Source organism: Lepidothrix coronata, unplaced genomic scaffold (genome assembly GCF_001604755.1).
Source record: "Lepidothrix coronata isolate B3197 unplaced genomic scaffold, Lepidothrix_coronata-1.0 Scaffold15, whole genome shotgun sequence".
Lineage (NCBI taxonomy): Eukaryota > Metazoa > Chordata > Aves > Passeriformes > Pipridae > Lepidothrix > Lepidothrix coronata.
Genome location: NW_016690195.1, coordinates 4381141 through 4399141, shown reverse-complemented (window position 1 = coordinate 4399141; position 18001 = coordinate 4381141). Strand labels below are relative to the sequence as shown.

At 38.7% G+C, this 18001-nt stretch overlaps 1 protein-coding gene and 1 non-coding gene across 6 annotated transcripts in view; one reads left to right on the top strand and one right to left on the bottom strand.

Annotated features, from left to right (window-relative positions):
- OXR1 (oxidation resistance 1) overlaps positions 1–17552 on the bottom strand; it is a 227932-nt gene extending 210380 nt beyond the window's left edge. For 2 of the 5 annotated variants that reach the window (XM_017806366.1, XM_017806370.1), the window contains exon 1: positions 17474–17538. Coding sequence is in view for 1 of the 5 variants with exons in the window: in XM_017806367.1 (XP_017661856.1) it covers positions 17474–17490 (17 nt within the window). In the remaining 4 variants the exon portion in view is untranslated. Of the gene's footprint in view, positions 1–17473 lie in introns of all 5 variants that reach the window. The other 3 variants (XM_017806367.1, XM_017806372.1, XM_017806368.1) reach the window with 3 other exon arrangements.
- TRNAL-CAG lies at positions 2455–2537 on the top strand. The gene has a single exon. It is a non-coding gene; the product is annotated as a tRNA-Leu (tRNA).
- Positions 17553–18001: the final 449 nt, after the last annotated feature.

The window sequence follows — 18001 nt, the reverse complement described above, 5'->3', positions numbered from 1 at the left end:
TGACAGTCTTGTTTCTAGCTTACAATCTGCTTCTGCTACTGATGAAAATATATTTTTAATATGAATGAGTGAGTCTGGTCCCTAAAGATTACAGGGGGCAGGAAGAGTAGCTTCCCAGGTTCTTGAGAACATTTTGAGGCTATGCATCTCTTTGTATTTCTGTTTGTGCAAAAAAAAAAAAAAAGCCCGACAACAGGATTAGTGATACCAGTAAAATCAAGCACATCTCCTTTTGCAGAAGTTATAAGAATATTGAAAAGGCATCATAATTTTAAGGCAAGTCTTCATTTAACCATGTTTAATGTCATTATCACCCATATAACATGCTCCCCTTTCTCTTTGGAAAGAGATGCATTGGTCCCACAGGGTTCAGCCATTCTTTTTCATTTAGTAAGTATTCCTTTCAGGGCCCCAGGGAGAGCTCTGAAACATAAGGAGGAAAACAAGTTTCCTATTCATAGAAAGAATGGCACAAAAGATGCTCTCACTTCGTGAGAAACTTTTCTTAAAGCAGGACAGAAACCCACAATGGCCCAGGAAGGGCTATCAAGTAACAGGAGGGATAGCAAAGGTGGGAGAAAGGCCTTTCATATCAAGCAATGTTGTGATAAGTTTTATCTCCAGTGCTGGAGGTAGCAGACCCAGCATTTAAATAAATTGACTGTTACTGTACCCTGACATCAGTGTAAATGACTGATTGGTTGGGCAGCAGCATAAAGACATAAGAGAGACTATCAACAAGGATGATAAGGAACACAATCAACAATCCTGGAGCCCACCAACATCCTGCAACAGAACAACCTCCAGCCTCAAGTCCAATGAGTTTGACTGTGTGATGGACAGGCAGTTAGTTAAGTCTGTGCCAACACATGTGAGGAATACGTACATCTTTTTAAATATGACATTTTTATTGAGGTTTCCAGTTCACTTACTAGAGCTCAACTCAGTCAGTATGGCAACTGCATACCAAGTACCACTACATTTTGACCAGCAAGTTAGCCATATCTACAGATTTTTAAGCAACAGCCTTAGTGTTAACTCTTCAGTCAACTGAAGTTCTGGGCCAAAAAATGCTCCTGTTAAAGGAGTGCTGTCCAGGACTAGGCTTCGGCAGATTCTTCACCAAGATCACTGTATGGTTGGTATGCACTTAGTTCTGCCTTCCTGTGCAATCCACAAGTCTGGAAGCCAGTGGGTAATGTTATCTTTATGATTTAGACTTGATTTAAATTAGGACCTATTTAGTTTTTTTCCCAGCAATTCAAATTTTAGCACATAGTTGTAGAATCACAAAACAATTTAGGTTTGAGGGGACCTTTGGCACTGATCTGCTCTGAAGTCTTGCTCAAAGCAAAGTCAACTTTCAAGGTAAGATCTGACTCTGAAGTAAGGACAAGAGAAGGCCTTGTGTAGTCAACTCTTTTGTATCTCCAAGGAAGGCCTCGTGTAGTCAACTCTTTTGTATCTCCAAGGAAGGACATGGCCAGTAGGTCAAGACAAGTCATTAGTTCCCTCAACTCAGTACCCATGAGACTGCATCAAAGTACAGGGCCCGGCACTTTGGGCTCCCCAGTGCTAGAAAGACATTGTCAAACTGGAGCCAGAAGAATTGGTTTCTCCAAACAGCAGCTATGATTTTCCTCCAATACCAGTACCAAATAAAATCAGTATCAATTTTTGGCCAATCTAGTAGAGACTGTAGCCTTTTTTTGCCATTGGAAAATATTGCTTCTTAAGGTTCTGAGGAATGATTATGTTTTGAGGCCAGAGGTATACTTGCCATTTCTGATAGTCAGTTTTTGGTTGTCCCATTTCAAAATTTGATTTTTTTTCTGTTAAGTTTACATTCCAAACAGAGACACTGGGTTTTAAATCTGATGCTCTCAAACAAGTACACCTCTTGCCTTTCACACTGGCTTTTACTCCCAAATCCTGACCAAATTTGTATGTTTAGAGCTTCCTGTATGCAGCTTTCAAGCACATAAATTCTTTAGGAAAAAAAACGCACCAAGAGAACATATATTTTGTTTCAGTGCTACAGTCCCCTTTCAAATATCATAGTGAAAACTCTTACCATGAATAACTAGTACATATCTCAAGGGGATTTTCATAGACATTACAGGAAACAAATCAGCTTTAACCAGTGTCCTTATGCAATATACCACATTTTCATTAATTTCTGTACACCTTCAAATTTCTGCTTCATGGCATATGTAATTTATGTGCGACAGTGCCTGCTTCTTTCTCAACATTATAACACTCAGATTCAGAATGAAACAGCCGCATGTACCAAATTAACATCCGTTATTACAGTTACAATAGAGTCAACACAAAATACATTTTAGTTTGGAACATTTTTTGACACCTGCTGTGTGTAGAAAACAGTACAATATTGCATCACTGAAAACACCTACAAATAGAGAATGACACAGCCACGTCAGCAACATCATGTGAGTCAGGATGGCCGAGCGGTCTAAGGCGCTGCGTTCAGGTCGCAGTCTCCCCTGGAGGCGTGGGTTCGAATCCCACTTCTGACAGCTGTTTTTCTGGGGGGCTACGACTGAGGATTTTGGGATTGTGTACTTCGGAGAAAAGGAGGCTGAGCGATGCCGTTAATCTCTATAGCTTCCTGAGGAGGGGGAGGGGAGGTGCTGATCTCTTCCTCCTGCTATGCAGTGGCAGGATGTGCGGGAATGGTTCAAAGCTGTGCCGGAGGAGGTGACGAAGCGGTGGAACGGGCTTCCTAGAGAGGCGGTCGATGCCCCAAGCCTGTAAGTGTTTAAGAGGCATTTGGGCAACGCATTTAACAACTCGCTTTCACTTCTTGTCAGCTCTGAATTGTCAGGCAGTTGGACTAGGTGATCACTGCAAGGTCCCTGCCAGCTGAACTATTCTATTCTATTCTAAAATTTAAAAATAGAGTCTTAAATTAAAATGGAAGATCTAACTGTTTCAGCCTTAAGCAGGGAGCAGTTCATAATGCAACCCCAAAAGTAGCAGTTCATAATGCAACCCCAAAATCTGGTGGGGTTTCCTCTTCCTCTCCACCACTAGCCCTCTATCCTTCTGCACTAGCTCTGATGCTGGATGCCAGGCTATATTCCTCACTGATGTAGCAAGAACTGTAACTGCCCCAAGCTCGTCTTCTGCTGCTTTAGGGAGTGAGTCCTACCTGGAGAGTTCTGGCACTTGTTTAAGAGGCAAGAGAAGGGGAGTGAGTAGAGCAGAACATGAGAGGGAGGAGGCGGAACATCCTTCTCTCTCCCTTTTGCTGGAGGTGAGCTGTTATTTTGGCTCCAGGTGTGTTCTATAACTACAGCTTCATATCAAAACTAGCTGCATGTTTCCTTTTTTTTTTTTCTTTCTTTTTCTTTTAACTTGTTCTCCTAAATACCTTGGCTCTTACTTGGTGTTCTTGATTTGTTAAAATCTAAAAGCTTCTCAAAAGCAGATATGAATCAGTAAATGAATTAAATTTCCATGTTACATATTTAGAGTTAAATACACACTAAGTGAAATCCTGGAATACAAAGTATTTGTGAAAAACAAGATCACAACAGTCACAAGAACATTCTTCCCATGAATGAAGTGGAAGATTAGGATTTTTAGTGCCATAAATTGCAAATGTTAAATATCCAGTACTGCAAACACTCAGCAGACACTCGGTAATGATTTCTGAGTACACATAACACTAGATCATTATAAATTTGCAGATAAAATAAATGAATTAACGAACTATTCCAGGGGAAAAACAGATTGAGGTAGTGTTTTAATTATGTGATATTAACACAGACTCTGACAAAGTTAACTAATTCCTTCCATCTGCAAATACTACCAAACATTCCTTGAGTAAAGTTGCTTACCTACACAAAATATTTATCTACCACACCTTGTGTATAGAATATATGTATCTGTTTTTCTCCAGAACTTTAACCCATGGAGTGGTGTTAACCCATCCATTCTTACTAGCCAAGCAGCACTACAGGCTGTAAACATATACAGGAATGCTTTCACCTCCTGAACTATTAAAACTAAATCAGTATTTAATTCCCCATTCCTGACACCAATTCTACCAGTATTGCAATTCTGAAAGCAGCACATTTGCCTGCTATGAACACACAGCAACTCTGGCATGTTTGGATCTGCCAAACATACAATAAAATCAATAGGCAGCCGCCCAAAGCAGTAATCCTGAACTCTAAGTTGCAGGTTAAAGGGCTGGCTGATCTTCCTGTGGGATTGATTTTGGATGAAACCTGAAATCAGCATCATCAGGTCTCACCAACACAATTTACAATAGTAATATATTGTCTACGTTATAGAGGTATCAATCCAATATTAGGGTTAGAAGTAATTTGATTTAAACTAATAGTGCAGACCCTTGCTAAAGTTTGTGGAAAAAATGTAACTGAGATATATATATATATATGTGGATATAGATATACATATAAACCACTGTATGTCACAAGCAAAACAGCAACTTTGAAATCTTGAACCTCCTTAACTTCATTTCAATTATAATGTTAATACTGAGGTCACATAAATCACAACAGATGTACCTACAGTATTTAAGATGTTTTAAGTATCCTGAAAAACTACTAGTGAGTAAACATTCACTAAAAAATTATGCATTCAAATACTTATTCAGAATTGTAGCTTTTTTTCTACAGTCCCTTACTGACCCTACTTTAATGCCCATTGAGAGGCTTGCATGGGGGGCAGAGAGAGAGAGGCTCCAGGGCTCCAGGCACCATTCAGGATAAGAAAAACCCTAATTTCAGTGGGAGTTCACAAGTACTTCAGTGGTCCTAGGATTTCACCCCCTGATGCAAATCTCCTATGAAACAGCCGCAACATAACAGGATGCACAGAGCTACAGGATAAAAAGTCTGCAGCCAAGAGCTCTTCATAGCTTGTAGTTATCAGCATTTCCCTTCTAGTAACCCATTGTAATGGGTGAATAATATATGCAGATGAATTTCATTTGGATTTTCAATGTAATTACAAAATAAAACATAACAGTCTGCCAAGCCAGACTATAATAATGGACAAAACAAAAGAGGGAGAGGAAGGGTCAAATCCAAGGCCATCATAAATAACAAAGACCACAGCATTTCATCAAGAAAGACCACAGGATTCCATCAAGAAATCCTTGTATAAAGTTCAATTCCTTGTTCTCAAGCATATCATTTATCCTGAGTTAAAGGCCTGAACAGAATAAAAAAATCTGTCAAATCCTTTGTTAATATGTTATGTAGGTTACAGTCACTTTTTAAAAAATGCACCAAATTGTGGCAAAACACACATTAATTGATAGTAAGAAGTTCTGTGGAGACAAGTCTCTTCCTATAAATTGGCTTTCAGAAACTTTCACAAGATGAACTGGAAATAATCTACAGAGGCATCTGAGGGAAAGAAAAACAATTATTTTTAAAAAAATCTGATATCAGTATGTATGCTTGGTATTTCATAATCACATGCCAATATCTGCACTCTTTCATATACAAGCTGAAGCTATTTAGTGAGGCTAGGTTCAGACTCTTCACATGAATATGTTCAGTTCTTTAGTCAATTTAAAGCCAAAATAATCATATTAGCTAGACAAGATCTTCAGACTTAAATAATTTCCATTATTAAAGGAAGCACATGATCTATTTTTTTTTTTGAGATTGAAACTGCATACATCTTAGCCATTGCTAGTCACAAGGATGGAGACCAAACTCTCAACATTTGCATATGCTGTGAATATTTCCTGTGAGAAAATGTCACAAGGTGAGAAGTACAGAAAAACAAGGAGCTCGGAAATTTCTTTTCTCTGTGGTGCATGAGGGAGTGCTTCTGGTAAACAAGATACAGAGAATGGCAAATATTTTCTTTTTTTCTTCTTTTTTTCCCTCTCTTTTTTTTTTTTTTTAAGAAAGGGACTATACGCTTTTTCAAACAAACATATTTCAAGGTGCCAATGCAAACAGCAGGTAAAAGCCGCAGAAAGTTGTTGTGCTTTACCAAAGGCACAGTTTGCTTTCAGGAAGCCTCTACTAAATACAGCCTTTCAGGTAATAAGGAAAAAGGATTCTCCTCTTTCTTGTGGCAGCTGTCGCCAATACTGTACTTGTGAGCAGAGCCCTTATTGACCAGAAGAGGAGAGAACAGAGGTAGACCCTGTGTGAAATTCCCCTGAAGGAGTTTCAGGGAAATAGATAATTTTATGGGCAACCTGGGCTTCCACCATTACTGCTGCACTGTCATACATGTGAGGATATTGCCACATAGTATTTATTCCTTCAGATAAAATTTTCTCTAGCAAACAAATGGTTATCAGCAAACCTTCCTCATCCTGGTTTTATGAATATTGCCCATGAACTAATGGAGAATACAGCATGGCAGAGACCCTCTCATATGCTCATCACAAAGCATAATAGATGCCCAAATCTGATCTTATCACTCAGCATGAGTGACTAAACGACTGAAAAGAATGGAAACTACTTTCAGTATTTCTCCTGACACCAATGTCACACACCACTTTGAAAAGAATTAGATGAAGTTCAGACAAGTATATGTTAAGTATGTGGACGCTAAGGGAGTTCTGAGATATCTCATTAGTTCTACTACTCATTAGTGGATAGGACAGTGTATTTCCAACACCTTGTGGTCTTCAAAGATTCTTTTTTAGACAGAAGTAAAAGGAATAATCAGGATACCATGGCTCACCTGCTCCCTTTGTCATTGAAGTGAGCCAACACTGGCAGTTCAAAGCATGTCTGAATTTGCGTTTATCTTACTGAGAAACAATCCATTACCAGTTGCTAATGATTTTTTTTGCCCTAATGAATCTACCTTGAAAGGAATCTACCTGGAACTCCATGCTGTTCAGAGTTATTAAAACATGAAAGCTAGACTAACTCTGCTGAGGACATTGATGGTTAACTCTGATGTCAATTATATGTCAGCTTTATGAACGGGAATCAATTCAGACAATGCAAGTTGATCACTGTATTAAAGATGATGCACCCAGAAGCTGTTCTCTCAGTGCAGGTGTCCTGGATCTCTACTGGCATAACCCACATTGCAGAGGGGCAGGCCCAAAGGGCAGCTCTGGCATGAGGAAACACGGGTGCTCAGAAAGTAAAAGTCACACATAGCTGTTTCTGATAGCAGAGACACTTGTGACAACACAGGCAAAAAGCTACCTGCTGCAAGCCAAGCTTGCATCTAGATCTCCTACAGACAGACATCATCACAATATGAGGCACCTTGTTATTCTTTCTGCTGCTAGTGTTTTTCATAGCACATGCAAATTATTGGAAGAAACAATATTTATTTGTAGGTATGCCTGTCCTGAAGTCTTGCTCCATTTGCAAAAGTCACATTCCCCTTTGAAAGGTAATGCTGTGTTTTTACTGTTAGACAAACCACCACCTGTTTGCTGCTAGAAATAGTCACACTTACCTCAGAGTGGTGATGTCACATTCATGTTTAACTGGAATTAATTTGTTTTCCTGTTCCTTCAGTGCCAGTGCTAGTGCTATGCTCTGACAGCTCCTGCTCTCCCCAGTACAGCACAGTGGATGATCCCCATTGCTGTTGCACAGCTACATAGACACCACACCAAAGCATCCAGGACCTTCAACACCTCCTCAAAGAGGAGGGCCCACAAGCCTTATATCATACAGCAGATAAGAAAACAAAACCTCATGCAAAATCTCAATATCAGCACTCTCCCTGGGCTGCCCTGCATGGATCACAGGCATAGCTGCATTGCTTTAACCTCCTTTCCTAAATAATCTCTCCTCCATAATTAGACTTACTCCCTATCTGCAGCCTAGCCCAATATCCTCTTAACACACACAAGAACATCCATGCTGGATCAGACCAATGATCAACCTAGCTCAGCATCCTTTGGGATGGTGGCCAAGACCAGCCCTGAGGGAGAAATCAACACAGACAGTGGTAAACACCAGGACAAACAGTAGGACGAAGCTTCACTTCTTCCAGAAATTTGGGGTTCAGAGGCTTCCTACTGTAGAGGTATTTCTTTGTTTCATAGCCTGCAACAAGGTCACTGAGGCTGGGGGGGACCTCTGGGGATCCTCCTGCTCACAGCCAGCTCAGCTGATCTCAGGGCCACAATCAGTTGGGTTTTGATTATCGGCCAGGACAGAGACCATAAATTGTTGTGGCAACCTCTTTCAGTGTTTGACCACCTTCACATTAAAAAATGGTTTTTTCTGACATTTTCTGAACTTTTTAGCATTCAGATGCTGCAAAAAAAATTCCTGAGCCTGCCTATGCACTGCCTGAGGAGCCGAGCGCAAGCCTGGTGTATGCAATGTTTCTCACATCTTCCTTCACTCTGCTCAGGACCATTGCTCCACCTTAATGTGAAGTGGTGATCTCAAAAAGGTTTTAAGACCAGTGCATTCATTACTTTTATTGGAGTACTCTGAGATGCATAATTTTTCTGAGTTCTGGATTTTCCCTATGTTGTCTGTAAGGATTCCTGTCTTTGTCAGAGCAGTGGAGGCATCTAGCATTGCTCCATAATACCCAGAGAAATAAGATAATTCTGTTTAAAACTAGTTTCTCATAATAAATGCCAAAATACTTCTCATCTCCTGCACTAAAAGAAGTCAGGCAAAATCCAGTGCTTTGCCAAAAGGTAAATAACCTTTTAATGGCATCTTCAATTCTTGGAACTATTCTCATAAATAGCTTTTTTCCTCGTATTATGTATCTGTTGCATTTATTTCTCCCCTTCCCATGAGACTCCCCATTTGCTGTATACATCTGAAATGGCATCTTGTCAGTGAAGACTAAGACAAAAGAGGCATTGAATATCTCAACCTTCTCCATACCCCAGGTAACCAGGTCTCCCATTTCCTTATGGAGAGGGCCCACAATTTCCCTAGTCTCCCTTTTGTCACTGACGTACCAACAGAAACATCTCTTGTTGCCCTTGATGTCCCTGGCTAGATTTGATTCTACTAGGGCTTTAGTTTTCCTAACTTGACCTCTGATTGCCCAGACAATTTTTCTGTACTTCTCCCAAGGTAACTCTCCTTGTTTCCACACTCTGTAGGCTTCTTTTTTGAGTCTGAATTTGTCCAGGTGTGTCTTGTTCACCCACACAGGTCTCCTGACATTTTTGCAAGATTTCCTCTTTGTTGGGATGCAACTCTCCTGAGTTTGGAGGTGATCCTTGAATATCAACCAGTTTTCTTGGGCTCCTCTTCCATCTAGGACTTTATCCTCTGTACTCTACCAAGCAGGGCACCTCAAAAGAGACAAAGTCTGCTTTCCTGAAGTCTAGGGTAGTGAGACTGCTGTGCACCCTGCCTGCTGCCCTAAGGATACTGACCTCCACCATTTCATGGTCACTGGAGATAAGGCTGCCCTTGAGCTTCACATTCCCCACCAGTCTCTTCTTGTTCATGAGAACAAGGTCCAGCATAGCACCTCTCCTTATTGGCTTCTCTATCACTTGGAGAAGGAATTTATCAGGAATCCATTTCAGGAACCTCCTAGACTGCTGAGTTGCCCCTCCAACAGGTATCAGGGTGTTTGGAGTCCCTCATGAGGGCCAGGGCTTGTAAGAATGGGAGGCTGCCTCTCTCTGTCTATAGAGGGCCCCATCCACTCGGTCTTCCTGCTTTGGTGGTCTATAGTAGACCCCCACTATAATGTCACCTGTCCCTGGCGTCTCTTTAATCCTGACCTATAAGCTGTTGCCTGGCTCCTCATCCATCCCCAAATGAAGTTCCATGCTCTCCAGCTGATCATGGACATAAAGGGTGATGCTCTCTCCTTGTCTCCCCTGCCTATCCTTCCTAAAAAGCCTGTATCCTTCCATTCTGACACTTCAGTCATAGGACTCTCCATGACGTTAGAAAATCAGACCTAGAATTCTGTGTTCAAAAAATAACCTTTTCCATGTTAAGAAACAAAAAAGCTTTGGAGCTTTGGGAATGGGGTAAGGTTCCATCTGATATTACAGTTCACAGAAGAACATGCATTTAAAGTAAGATGAGTAGATGGAGCTGACTTTGTCATACAGAGGAACAAAAGAGTTCACCATGACAAGGCTCAAGCCACTGGTGTTGTTCTTTCACTGTGGTTATTTAATGCAAAGAGTATCTTAGAGTTATATTAAAGGTGGAAGATCAACCAGGGACAAAGATAAGACTATGTGGTCATCCCTAGCTGCTCATGGAGTTTGTTACAGTTTTGGACTGGCTCTTGAGAAAGCTCCATTTTCTTCTGGAAAAAACATTTACTGAATAATAAATCTGATTTCACAGAATATTCTAAATTGGAAGGGACACACAAGGATCATCATCCAACCCTTATGTGAAAGGCCCATACAGGGATTGAACCCACAACCTTAGTATTATTAGCACCAGGCTTTAACCAACTGAAGGTGGAAGCCATCCTGTATTAAGGCCATAAAAAGATTACAGGGATTAAGGCAAATACAATATGACATAATGAGACCTGTACAAACAAAAGGGTTGGTCCTTTTCACTTTGGTGTAGTGCAGATAAAACAATGAATCATATATCAAACATTATGTAAAATATATCATGGACCATATCTAGTGGTAAATGAATTATCCCTGCTCCTCATAACTGCTCTTTTCATAAAGAGCCACCCCTCTAGACAGTCTCAGGAAAACTGAGTGAATTTTCTTTCTGTAACTAAAAGAACAAGGAAATAGAGCTAAAATTCCCATATGATTAGTGCAATTTCAATAGCTAGAATTTTAATACCACTACCTATAAAATATTTGCTATAAAATTATACTTGTATTAACAATGAATTTTTGGATGTTTATAAGCTTAGAAACTACTACAGAAATGACAAATCAAAAATACTAGCTGTAGGCAAACCAGTTTCCAGTATTCTTCTGATAATTACAATTAGGAAGCTTAATGAAATCCAGCATATCAGATTATTTTCACAACTCCTATACCTCGGATTTGTACTACCATGACATCTTACACCAGTATAGAGCAAATGGATTAGATCTACAGAATAACTTTATAGTCTTCCCTTCAGACTGATTTTTCTTGTCCTTTCTGGCAATATTAAGAAAATATTTTCCAATTAATTGAAAGTCATTTAGTGCTCTCACCAAATTACTCCTCAATGACTCTGGAGCAGATACACTTTCTTTCTCCCAAGTGCCTTTGATTTCTTCTCTGCACGCACAGACATGCACTTAATTAAAACTTTCCATCGAAGTGGCACTATTTAGACACACAGGGCATACCAAGTTGCTCTTAGGCTTCCTGCCAGAAAGCCAGCAGTGCTGATGCTTTCCTTCATTTACTTTAAAGTGTCAGCAAAACGGGCAATTTATGGCCACATAAATACAGAGCCAACAACCCATGACTGCTATCTGCAGCAATACAGCACACACACAGACGGTTAGTTGGTCCCATTCCCTTGGCCTGATTCATGTTGCTGAATACAGAATCAGAACATGCTTTACCAAAGTGTCTTCTGTAACACTGCCATAAAATAAATCAGGATGAGTGTTTAAAAAAAGTGGCAAGAAGCAGTATGAAAAAAATCCCATTACCAAAGCATGGGACTTGAGCAGGTATCCACTATTCGCCATGTTGAAAATTTAACCTGGGGACTTTAGACACAAACAAGCAGGATGCAGACATATCACATTGTGAAATGAGGCTTGGTTTTTATCAGGATATTGGGATTTTTGTTAGGAAATAAAGGACAGGGAGAAAAGCCTTTTGCTCTGATATAGTGGTGTGATTGTGGGCAGGGATTTATAAAAGCATCCCTAAAAAGGGAGACATCTGAGAAATCATGTAATTGCCAGAAGCATTTGAAAAAGTCTGTAGGACACAACTCCTCTCATTATGTGTTACCAGTTCTGCCTTGGAAGGCTTCAGAGATGTATCTGACAAGCAACCCCTGAGAGAAAATGTATTTCTGACCACCAGTGTAGCTATTCTTACATGTGAAAGATGCAGCAGAGGCTGGATAATGCCACTGAGCTCTGTTAGGTGCTGATTGTCATACATGTGCTTTTCACACTGAAGTTAGAATTAAAGTAGATAGGTTTCAAATTGAGAGTAGGTTTCACATGTGGCAGCACTGATAATTCTCTAATCTACAGACGTCATTTTCTAAAAATGAGAGAAATCTTATCTTTTTTCAGCCTGAATCAACCAGGAGCAGTTCTGCTAAGACTAGAAACATACCACCAACTGGAGATATCTGCAGGGCACTGAGGCCCAAGCTCAGCATGAAATCTGAGCATGAGGAAAAATTCATCCTTGTCTGGGAAATTTTTTCATGCTTTCCTGTGCAAGAAAAAATGACTGAACTGCAGCATGAGTACCTTCAACTGACTTCATCATTCAGCAAGACTGACCTTCAGTTTATACCCTGGCATATTTTTCTTCCAAATACATTTTTAAAAAAGCAAAATAAAACATTTTCCTCATCCTGCATGCTCTTGGTAAAGAGCATTATCTGAAAATGTGACATCATGACTCCTAGCATAAAAGCAAAAGAATTTCACTGACTTTGTAAATGCCAGCATTTTGCCCTTCAGCGGGAACTTGAACAGGGTGTGCATCCCTGTACACTGTAAAGCCCAGTCATGTACACAATATATTTTAAGGGTCTTACTCAGAAACTCTGCACCTCCTGAAACTTCTAAAGCATAAGAGAACTGGTACCATGATAAGAAAGGTATCTGCTATTTTGCTCATACATTAATTACTTGAGATCAACTGTAGAAATAAATAAACAATTTGCATTCTAATGCAAAGAAAACAAACAAACAAACAAACAAACAAAAATCCAGCCACTAAATGTTAGGTCCTCTTTGTAATTTCAAGTGCCAGCAACTTTTGAAGAAGGAACTTGTGGTATTGAAGGTTATAACTGAGGTGCAAGTGTAATTCTATAATTAAATAATCTGCAGGCAATAATCAGACACTTTTACAGAAACTCCAAGATATAGTAAATAAACACATCAGGATAATTAAATAATTCTGAGTATTAGACCAACAGCATGAAGTTGGTGTAGGAATGGACATGACTTTCTCTAACAAAATGTACATGCCAAGTTGGCTGATTAGCTCATGTATATGTCTTTGAAAAGCCCAAGACAAGGCAGAGTAGAGCCTTATTTTGAAATAAACTTCTGTAAAAATAAAATTGAGAAGACATTAATTAGTTAAGAACAAATTAAACAAATTTCTTTTATCTTTTCATTTCTAAAAATATACATTATATCCAGACATTAATTCACATTTTCTAATTAAGGATGCGATTGCTTTGAGCAAATTTTTAAAAGCTCTTCACCATTGCTTAAAAATTTTGTGACTTTAGTTGTATGTATAGGAAGCTGAATTTTTATTAGAGGAACTGGTAAATGAAAAATATGTATTTTCTATCTTTTGTTATATACACAACCATTTTATTGGAGCTTTAAGCTCCAGCATATGAACACTGATTGCGCTTTTTACATTGTATTGGGTCGAGCTGAGATGCAGTTCATTTTCTTCACAGCAGCCCATATGGTGATGTGTTTTGGATTTGTGATTAAGAAACTGTTGATAACACATCAGTGTTTTAGCTATTGCTTACACAGTGTCAAGTCCTTCTCTGTTCCCCACTCTGTCCCCCTGTCTGTGTTTACTACACATTCTGTTGCCTTACATACATCTGTATTCTAGACTGTGTCTGTTCTGGTTGAACAAGAATCTAAGTCCCACAGCCTCCTTATCATTTTGTATTAGTCAGCCTCCAGACCCCTAAGCAGTAAAACAGTGCAAGACATTAGAAGTTCATATTTAGAAAAAGAAAGTAAGCTTAAAGAGAGTCCACATAAGTAGATATTATTTTGCAGTTCACTACTGTAACAAAGTTCAGCAGTAAGAAAGTTAATTCCACAACAGAGCAGAAGACATAAAGCATGTTACAGCTTCATTTAAATAGTGTCACTTCCAATTAAAAAGCAAAAGAAAGGGCACAGTGAACACCATGTGAACACCATGAGAATTTAGGTCAAATAATAATTTGATCAGATAATTATTTTTGTACACTTAAAAATCTCAAAGGAAAAAAATTTGGCACATACTCTCAGTGCTCAGTAATGGACAGAGCTTTGTGGGCATCCACTGGTCATGCTTTAGAACCTGGCAGAGGTATCAGAACAAACACAGCAATGGTCCAGGACTAATGCCAATTAAAAACATGAAATTTAGAAACCATGTGTAAACATAGCCTCTCTGCAACTAAAGGAAAAGAAGAAACTAGGCTTATATTATCTTGAAAACACTACAGTTTGTTCATATCAGGAGCTTATAAATGAATACTATTCTCTTAACTTTCAATTCAAAATCAGATATAAGAATAGGTAGTCAATAACTCTCAGTTTAAATGAGCTATACAACATGAGTTTTCTAAACCGCAGAACATAAATAACCACAAGTAAGAGTACCCTTGAACATCATAACAGTGGTAGGTAGACAGTGAGACAGAGTTTACTGCAGATCCTGAAGATGTGCTAATATGGAACCTATCTTTGCTGGGCATCTTCTACACAGGAAGATGGTTCTCATAAAACAAACATCCCTTCTCTAAAACCTTTTAAATACTTTTCCTTTCCACCAAGCAGTTGCTTGGTATCAGTAACTGCTCTTGAAAGAACAGAAATAAGTACACAATATGAATAATACAACACATCAGGACCTCACTGGTATATGTACTGATTATTCAATGATGGTGTCTATTGTAGACTAGATTAATTAGAGAAAAATTAGCATGACGGTGAAACAGATGAGAGCAGAATACAATATAAAACAGAGAAACCACAACAGTTTAGTATTTAAAAGCATGGGATTAGCACTCAAATGAAACTGAAATTAAGAGGAATTGCCCTCTTTGTTAGCAATGTCAGTTCACATTAACAACACAGTTTCTTACAAAGCAGATGAGAAATTATCTGCCTCACATACAAAGTTTCTCATAGCTTTTCTAGTTGGACAGGCACTCTTATCAGCCCATTCAACACGGATTATCCACTAAAAATAACAAATAAACAAAATAAATGCAAAATTAAGAGAAAGGTATAAATGAAAAAGCAGCTTGGATACTGTATACCAGGTAACTTTCAAAGATCTGGTGACAGGAGATAACTCAGCTTTTGAGCTAGAGTTTTGCAATTTCATTAAAAGTTTTGTGGAGATTATAATTAGTAATGTATTATTAGAACTAATTAAAATTACTTTTTCAAGGAAATAAACCTTAAGTCATCTTTTCCTGTAGAAAAATAGCTTTGTTCTTAATTATATTTCCAAATTAATACAGTATTTCTTTTTAGGAAGAGAATTAACATATCAAACTAAGATTTCAAAAACTCTCAACAGTTTTAGGCAGTCTGTCTGTAGAAGTTTATAAAATTTAAAAATGATCAATAGAACCTCAAGACTTTCTTGTTCACAACTAATAGTTCTCTATGAAATTTAAATTTAAAATGCACTGCAATTGTTAGAACAAAACACCTGACAAGTACTTAATCACTGCCTAACTGAAACATGGCACCAATCTCAAGAATACCTGATGTAATTTCCCAGTCTACACATAGAAGGCTACTATTATGGAAGACCACTATGACTCTTTCCCTCCAGGAAGCAGAACATCCTTTATTTATTGCAAGTGATTAATAACAGTCTGCGTAAAGTGAGAAATAGTAGAACACAGTACAGTGAAGAGACAAAGAAATTCTGTTCCTCAAATGTGCCTTTTTTTCTTAAAACCTTGTTTGCAGATATGGGAGAGAATTTCTTATTATCTGTAATAATCCTTATTGGGAATTTTCATTTGCATATTACTCAAGATTAAAATCTGTGAGGAAAAAGATAAAGAAAGACATTTCAAGCCTAGCAGTGAAACACAATTCTTCATTTTGCCATTGCTTTATAATGCTAAGAAAAGATAAAGACATGACCCTAACAGTTAAAAAAATTGTTAGATCAGCCCATAAGGAGTTCATATGGGGTTATACTAAACTGTGGCAAAAATAACTAATCCACATGAATATAATGTATTATAATAATTTATTTCACAGAATGTCTTTGATTTACTGGAGTGTTAATATTCTGCAGAGGCAACTAATTAAAAGCAGAAATCCTCAAATGGGAAGTTTGCAATTCCATTACTGTATCCTCAGCAACAGTTATCTCAAACTCATCATACTGACAAAACAACAGATTCTGTCTTTATCTAAAAATACAACTCAAGGTTCCTTTTCTTGAAAAAAAAATCCTAAAAATGTGCTGCATTTGTATCTTGTATACAAGTTGAATTTGTGGCCATGTGAGGCAGCCATGCCCACAGCTGCAGGAGCCCAGTGGACAGGATAGCCCCTGGTAGCACCCTGACTCTGACAGGACTGCAGCTCACACTGAAGCCTCGTGCAACCAGTGCAGGAGCCGATGCTTCAGAAAACCAAGGTGCTTTTTCTTATCATTTGCCTGCCCTGACTCCTGCAGGCATACAGGATGCTGCTTCATATGTTCTACCTAATGGCCAGCTAGCCTCCCCTCTTCACAACAATTCAGAAGAGGCGAGGTACTCCTCCAGGTACCAGATTAAAGGTGCTCTGCCACTGCACTGGGCAAAGGTTTCACTAGGCTGCCCTGTGACTAGGGCAGAAGCATTGAAGTCCTTGACTAGTTTGTACTAAAAAACTTAAAAGCACAAAAATCAGGGAGTTCACATAGGACAGGAATGGTCTATAGTATCTTTGTTATACAGAGAAATCACACCCCCTTGCAGAAGGCCCCTGGGTGCAGTAGCTGGTATCTGGCAAGGTGCCTCAGTGTGATGGGGGCTTGTGCAGCTGCAGGAACTGTGGGGGAAGCAGGGCCATACCGTTTGATGACAGATACAGGATACCTGATGCTTATGAAGAGCATTTAAAGATGCAGGAAGTAGACACCATGAACTCAAAACTGTCGATTTTTTAAGATATTTGGGGTAGTATGACATTGAATCATGCAGAGTAAGAGGTGAAGGTTACCTTATATTCAGTAGAGATTCCCTAAAATGACAGAAAAGAACCTTACTTATACTGGTGCTTTTTTTTTCCTGGTGTTATTTTCCACACCCAGAAAGCTGGAGGGATGCCCTCCAGTACTAGCACAGTGTCCTCTTTGGCATTCTTGCTGTGACCCATAATGCCTTGGGGAAGCTATTTGCATTTGTGCTACTTGGCCTGTATGCCATGTACCTGTCAATTAAAGTAGACCAGAGCTGTACAGCAAAGAAAACCCAATTAGTATAATAAAAAGAGTAATATATATAGATGATGTGTTTTGTATAACAATATATTTAGAAAACGTAAAATTTTCAGTTTAGAGTCACAGCAGCCATACTATTTTTTTTTTTTTTTTAGATGAAAAGCATAACAAAAACGGTGGAAACTGACCTCTTAGTGCCAAACATGGTGGTGCGGGCTTGTTTCACATTTATGAATGCACTGCTCTGCACAGGCTGTTTATATTGACCTGGATGAGAAGAAAGAGAGATTTTTAGATCAAGAAACTCAGGACCTTGATTTTAATATCTTGAACAACAAGTACATTAGTAAACATCTTCCAGTGAGAATTCAGAGAATACTTAGTAATTTTATAGAAATAAAAAAGTTAGCAAAACTGTGTAAAGATTAACAAACAAAAGATAAGAGTTAAAAAACCTAAGACTGAATCCTACTGCTGGGGCTTAAACCTGATGTTTTGTTGAGCAGTTGCTCAACAAAAGCTAGGCATAATGCTATGTGATAGTGCAGGATCTAAAAGTCCTTGACTTTTACAATGAAATTCATGTGCATGAGTTAAAGGCATGTGTCTTAAAGCAACTAAACAGGTCTTCCTGAATTGCCAGGCTGAACACAGCTATATAAATTTATATCTTAATTGCGTTTTGGTGCTTAATTTGTTGAATGACTAGCTTAGTA